The 7,650-nt window shown below is 36.8% G+C and overlaps 1 protein-coding gene across 1 annotated transcript; it reads left to right on the top strand.

Annotated features, from left to right (window-relative positions):
* Nucleotides 1-3,092: 3,092 nt before the first annotated feature.
* On the top strand, nt 3,093-7,646 carry tnnc1a (troponin C type 1a (slow)). Its single transcript, XM_026241534.1, has 6 exons — nt 3,093-3,245; nt 5,089-5,119; nt 6,468-6,614; nt 6,988-7,102; nt 7,189-7,325; nt 7,446-7,646. Exons 1-6 carry the CDS (start codon nt 3,222-3,224, stop codon nt 7,475-7,477), a joined length of 486 nt encoding a protein of 161 aa, XP_026097319.1. The 5' UTR covers nt 3,093-3,221; the 3' UTR covers nt 7,478-7,646.
* Nucleotides 7,647-7,650: the final 4 nt, after the last annotated feature.

Raw genomic sequence — 7,650 nt, 5'->3', positions numbered from 1 at the left:
CCTCCATCAAGATGGTAGGGGACCAGTAACATTTTTGTTCAATGAATCTTGCCTAGAGTTTGGGCCAGCTGACTCCCAGGCAATCCTAAATCCCAGGCTAGGCTACGTGCCCAAGATTCCTACTACCCTCTACAGGGATCAGGTAGTCAAGTCAAGTCACCTTTATTTATATAGTGCTTTAAACTAAATACATTGCATCAGAGCAAATGAACAACATTCATTAGGAAAACAGTGTGTCAGTAATGCAAAATGACAGTTAAAGTCAGTTCATCATTGAATTCAGTGATGTTGTCTCTGTTCAGTTTAAATAATGTCTGTGCATTTATTTGCAATCAAGTCAGTGATACCGCTGTAGATGAAGTGACCCCAAGAAGAAATCTTCAGGTAGTAAAACTGCAAGTGCTGCCCTCGGAGGAGGCAGACCTAGCCCCTAGCTTTGCTTTGTCCCATTTGAGCCTTGAGATGGTACGTATACTGGACATAAATCTTCAGGACCTCAGATAAGCTCTTTGTCTGTTACAGAGGCTGGCAGAAGGGGAAATACTGTCTCTAAGCAGGGGATGGCCCACTGGATAGTGGATGACATAACACTGGCTTATCATGCACAGGGTTTTCCCATTCTGCTCAGGTTGCGAACTCACTCTACATGAAGTGAGGCATCCTACTGGGCGCTGGCTCATGGTGCATCGCTGACAGAAATTTTAAGAGCTGCTGGCTGGATGACCCCCAATACATTCACTAGATTCTATGGCCTTCGTATGGAGCCGGTTTCCTCCTGGGTTCTCACATCAAATGGGTAGAAGCACTAAGAAGCCCCGGTTTAGTTTCTGCTTACCAAGCCGCTTCAGAAAGTCCCTACGGTAGACCTAATCAAGCTCCCCCATCCCCTCAGCAGCCAGACGTGGCGGAACGTCCGGCGCAAGGCCATCACTCATTGAATCCATGAGAACCAGTAGAGGGCTGGGTTCCATATGTAGAGACCTGAGTGGATCGAATATGTGTAAAGTCCACAGCATAGCCTCAGAGCCCTGTGTTTACCTGGCAGACTTCTGCCATTTCACCTCTAATCTTCCATAAGCACTTAAATGGTTAATCATATGTGTAAGTGCTTCTGAAAACTTCTTCGGGAAGGATAGGGCTTCTGCAATGTTCCTGTTCAAAGTGCAATGGGTACGTTTTTCCCAGTGTTATGCAATCTCAATGACTGGGTAGTATTATGACAAACAGTGACTGGTCTTCTTCGCACAGGACACTGGAAGTGGCAGCCTCTGTGGTGCTTTGGTAGTGATCCCAAAGTCAATCATTACCAACGTCATTTTGATAGTGACTGACTGAAAGTGAATGTCTCAGTTAAGTTTGTAACCCTTTTTTCTTGAAGGAGGGAACGGAGACGTCCCATCCCGTCGAGACAGCTGCTGTACCATCACTGAGCATCACCAGCTCGGCTCCTCAGATAAAACCTGAGTATGCATTGCACCTGTTGCCTAGTTATTGTCACGCAGTGCTCAGCAGTAGCTGGATGCAATTATCACATGCCAGTGTGCTTTGGCTTAATGCTGGATTGGTTTCTCTAAGCGAAATCCCAAAATCAAGCAATACCTTCAGGGAACAAGGGTTACATACATAACCAAGACATTTTTGGTCCCTATATCAGTGGAAGTTTATACTTCAGAAATAAAGGCATGTGAGTAGAAACAGGTAATCTTAGAAAAGCCTCAAACCCCCCCATATATCAATCAAACATGGCTTGATTGATATATGGATAACGAAGACTTTGCAAATACTGTGTTAAGCAGGGAGTTAGGTTTGGGTAGTTCATGTTCTTTTTTCCATTAAGACCTAGAGCTGGTGCTGTTCTATCTGTAGTTGTTCCATTGTTCCTTATTAATAAAATATTTTCCTGATTCTTCTGCACAATCTGACTTAGCTGCAGCCTGGAATTGAACTACTGGTTTCGTCTGGTCAGAGGAGAACTGGCCCCCCAACTGAGCCTGGTTTCTCTCTAGGTTTTTTTCTCCATTCTGTCACCAATGGAGTTTTGGTTCCTTGCCACTGTCGCCTCTGGCTTGATTAGTAGGGGTCACTTCATGTACAGCGATATCGTTAATTTGATTGTAGGGGTGCAACGATCGAGATCGGCCGAACTGTCATTTGTACTATATAATCTATAAACCATAAACTACAAACTGTACTTCTTTTACATATTTGTAGCCTGTCCTCTCCATTTGAAAGTCTCACTGATGCCCACTGATTCATTTTAGGCATACATTTGTTGACACTAAGTCTGATTATGTCAATCCTTTTGTGTTCACTCTGAAAACTTCTGAGTTCACGGAGAACCCTTTGCATTTGCTTGCATAACTTTTGTCAAGGAAATAATATGGTGAGGAAAAATGTCAATGCTTTTGTGATACATTTGTGAATAATACTTTTGTGAGAGAATGCTAAAGCATTTTTGCTTCCATCTGTTATTTTTTCCTTCACCAGGTCTCCCAGTGTGCTCCATACTATAGGAGCACTGTATGTTTCAAATATTCTGTTTCATTTAATTCTGTCTTAAAATTTAGCTGCCTGTGTAGACCATAAACTAAATGCATGCCTGCCTTTTAATTAATTTATTTATTTAGCCATTTATCAGACACTTTTATCCAAAGCGACTTACAAATGAGGACAATGAGAGCAAATCAGCAGTTATGATGCTGTTTGTATGTTATCATTTGCTGTTGTATGTGTGTGTGTTCATGAGTCTATCCAGTTTACCAGTTTTTCTCTTGTCTTTAACACTTGAGCTATTTAGCTGACCTGATGCAGTTGCTATATTTAGTAAAGTGTATTGATGCCTTTGTCTCTCCTGAATATATGGTAGAGAAAATGCCTGCAAATGACACAGAGACACTTTCATATTTTATTCTATTATTTATTTATTTATTTATTTATTTGTTTGTTTATTTTACTGGTATATTAAAATTGTATGCAAGTGAATTTCTTTGCTCAGACACAAATATTAAATTAGTTTGCTGATAGTTTGCCCTCACATTTTTGAGTGAACGCCCATCATGACCACATTGTTTTATCAGGCTGGAGTGACTGTGATAGACGTCCCATACTCAGAGGGACAGGAGGGAACAGGCTGTACTGCTCCATAAAGCTCATTTACCACTGTGTTTTCTGCCCTTCATCAGCATCAGCACTTCGCCTGATCTCTTCACAGCTGACATACAATGAACGATATCTATAAAGCAGCGGTGAGTCTATGCATTTTTTGCAAGTTGCCAACAATAACTTTTTCATAAAGAGTTGTAATGGGGTCGAAAAATTGGGTGTTATTTCTGTTTCTTGTTTGTGTGTGTGTGTGTGTGTTACTCAAATGTTTAACTAAATTATAAAAACTCAATTTTAAATAGAGTAGTTAATTTAGTATTTTATATTAATGACACTTAAGAAATAAATCAGCAAATGTTTATTTCTCTTTATAACACATTGGTTAATCAGTCTGTACATGCCAAATTTCTATCTAAATATGTTCTAAAGTAAAGGAACATTTTTCTTATGGGGGGCATTGTCCCCCAACTTATCTTATAATGCATTAGTATAACAAATTTAATTTGACATTTAGTGCAATCAACTCTACCATTTAAAGGTAACCGTGAATATCCATGAATAGTTCAATTGATTACAGCTGTGAAAAAAATAAATAAAAATCATTAAAAAACTACTTGAAATAAGTATGAAAACATACTTATTATAAGGTGCATTATCAGGCTTCATTGTTTAATAGAAAGAGTGAATATCTGAGGCTAAGATTATATTTGAACAATTTATACAACTGTGTATGGTACACTATGAATGGTCAAATTTTAATATGACATTATTTTCTCTATTGTGGCAATAATGACTCTAATGTGTGTAAATGTTCCACTGGCTAAATTTATTCCTTAAGAGTTATAAAAAGATAACTGAAAATACCTCGACTCTTGAATATTATCAGAGTTAGATAGGAGCTACTCAAGAGGGCAGAGATGCTATCATTCATGACTACACATGGAGCACCGCCTCGCCTACCACCCATGGCTAATTTTGGCATGATTTGCTAAGCCATGCATGTATGTGTGCTTGCTGGAAAAACAGGCGCTTAAGATAAAACTCTCAAAGTCAGATACCAGCACTGATTGAGACTGTGTGTGTTTGTCCACTGATCTCTCTAAGATGTAAATGAGACTGTGAGTCTGGGAGGAACATCCTGACAAATGTTTATGTGTCACACTATTCTGGTGGTTTGTGTTGGATCCGACATGGGACTTAGACAGTAACTTACTTAAGCAGCTGTCTCATGAGTTAGCTCTGCTGGATTACCCATCCATTGTCATGCCACCTCATATCATGTCCTTTATCTGCGGTTTGTTATTTTTAACTCCAGAGTACTGTGTACTGTGTGTAATCCACATTACTCAGATCTAACCTCAGTCTGATTTTGGATAAAATATTTGTTTGAAACTAAAGCAAACCTGATGCTAATGAGGACACAACTTTTAAATAGCCCATATGCAAATACATGTACATATATAACATTTCCACATATTAAATATTTTGATATTTATATTGAAATATGAAATATATATATATATATATATATATATATATATATATATATATATATATATATATATATATATATATATATATATATATATATATATATATATATTCATATGAAGGAAAACATATATGAAATTAGAAATTGCAACAATTTTATTCATATATACAATACATATATATATATATATATATATATATATATATATATATATATATATATTACCTAATATAAATATCCAGACTTTTTGTATATTCTTTGTGTGTGTGCGTACGTGCGTGTGTGCATATATATATTTTTTCTTTCTTTTTTTTTTTTCTTTTTTTTTTTTTGCATGGTCTCAACATTGGCAAAACCCATTTAAAATAAATCTAAATCCTTCCACTGACCAAAATGATTGTAATATATGTGTGGATGCGTGTTTGTGTTAATGTAGGTAGAGTATATTATGTGTGTATACAGTATGACTATTGACTCATGAATGTCTTCAACAGGCAGAGCAGCTCACCGATGAGCAGAAGAATGGTATAGTATAATACTATGCATCTAACAGCATTTGGTCTTAGAATGGCTATGAACATTATGTTTTATATTCTACAATGCCTCTAGATTACACCTTTTTTGCTACATAAAGTGCTGTGAAAAAAGTAAATTACAACAATGTAAAAATGAAAACGAGTCCCCGCACAATATTTGAGAGCTGGAATTTTAAGTTGGTCATTCCATTGTGTTCTTGCATGATTTGGGAGTGTGTTAAAAGGTCCAATTACACTTCAGCTTTAACATTTTAACAGATAGCCTCATGTTGTTCTGAAGCACTCTTTGGTATAATGTAGAATTCATAGTTTACATTATGATAGCTAGTTGTATGTCTGCCAGTCTCAAAGGCAGCAAAATACCTAGAAATAATTATAATAATCTGGTGATGCTTCACAGCTGGTGTGAGGCTCTTTTTCTCAAATGTAGAGTGTTTTTTGTCAAACATGATATTTGTACTCTATGTTGACCCATCTGTGCACATTGTATTTAGAAGTTAATTTTGGTGTTGGACAGTATGTTCTTTTTGTCCAGCCTCTTTTTAATAGTTATCTCATTTACATTTGTTGTGTAGAGCTGCCTGTAGATCCTATCATATAACACCTGGGCTTCTTTGGACTGTCTGTATTGTCTCACACTCTGCTTTTACGGTGAATTTGCTGGGATAGCCCAGCCTGGACAGATTGTTCTGTCAGTTGTTCAAAGCAATCTCCATTTGTAGTTTATTTTACATACAACGGAATGATAGAATAGCTCTTTCACAGAACTGTACGTTTATGAATGTGAAGCACTTGTAACATTACAGGACTAAAAAATAAAAACTGCCTGAATTTAACACCTGTGCTCAACTAATAAAAACAACGACATTATTCATAGCCAATCTGTAATAATGAGTTACTAAACTGACCTACACTTTCAATAAGTGACCCTGGATCACAAAACCTGTCTTGTTTTTTTTTTTTTAGATAGGCTGTCCATTGATGTATGGTTTGTTAGAATAGCACAATATTTGGCTGAGATACAACTTTTTGAAAATCTGGAGTCTGAGGGTTCAAAAAAATCTAAATATTTAGAATATCAACTTTAAAGTTGTCCAAATGAAGTTCTTAGTAATGGATATTACTAATTAAAATTAAGTTTTGATACAAAATATATTCACAGAATATGATAATTACTTATAATTGATAATGCTGACCAATATAATGTATTGTTGGCTTTTGCTACAAATATCCCTGTGCTGCTTTGCTGGTTTTGTGCTCCAGGGTCACATATTAATAAGTGGTTCATGTGAGAGAAACTGTGCTTTTAACTAAAGTTCTGTGTTTGTGTTTTGTAGAGTTCCGTGCAGCATTTGATATTTTTGTTCAGGATGCTGAGGATGGATGCATCAGCACTAAGGAGCTCGGGAAGGTGATGAGGATGCTGGGCCAGAACCCCACACCAGAGGAGCTCCAGGAGATGATTGATGAGGTGGATGAGGACGGTAAATCCAGAACAATCCAGACACTTTATTTACTCACCCTCATGTTGCTCCAAACTTAGCATAAAAATAATCTTATAACTACCTGTTTTCTGTGGCTACGAGAAGATCCTTATATTTATATTTACTTATATACATTTCAATTTTGATCTTAATTTACTACAATCTCTTTCTTAGCTTTTTATACTCTGAAAAACCTTCTTTTGCCACAAAGAACCTTTTGTCAAACAGAAAAGTTCTTCAGATGTTAAAGATTCTTTATGCACCATTTAGACAAAAAGGTTCTTTATGGCATTGTGAAGCAGCTTTCTTTTTAAGAGTATACTGTCATCAAAAATAAGCTTGTGCTATAATGATTGTTGGTGTACTTATGCAGGCAGTGGTACGGTGGATTTCGAGGAGTTTTTGGTCATGATGGTGAGGTGCATGAAAGATGATAGCAAAGGAAAGTCAGAGGAAGAACTGGCAGAACTCTTCCGTATGTTTGATAAGTAAGTTTTGTTCTTAAACTGAACTAAGAGAACTGACCTGCAGTGGGTTTAGGGTTTTCTGATGGGTTTTGATTGTATTTGGACAGGAATGCAGATGGTTACATTGATCTTGATGAACTGAAGCTGATGCTGGAAGCTACAGGTGAAACCATCACTGAAGATGACATTGAGGAGCTAATGAGGGATGGAGACAAAAACAATGATGGGAAAATTGATTATGATGGTAAGCATGCACTGTGTTACATGCAAGTTATCTGGTATTAAAAGAAAAAAACAGTGAAGCAGTGTGATGCAAATCAAAATGTGTTCCTTTCCTATAATTTCCACTCTCCTTCTATTGCAGAGTTCTTGGAGTTCATGAAAGGGGTGGAGTAAATAACAAAGAAATGTCTTCCTGGTGTTTCTCCCTGGACTGTCTGAACAGAAAGGCAGAGTAAATATTCAAGCTTGATGACAGAGATCAACAGAGAGTCTATCATACTTTTTTTTTTTTTTCAGCACAATATTTTCAGATTAAATTATTTTACACATGTGTGTAAACTTTGCTT

This window comes from Carassius auratus, linkage group LG48F, assembly GCF_003368295.1.
Source record: "Carassius auratus strain Wakin linkage group LG48F, ASM336829v1, whole genome shotgun sequence".
Lineage (NCBI taxonomy): Eukaryota > Metazoa > Chordata > Actinopteri > Cypriniformes > Cyprinidae > Carassius > Carassius auratus.
Note: the sequence above shows the minus strand (reverse complement) of the source record. Positions and strands in the feature narration are given on the sequence as shown.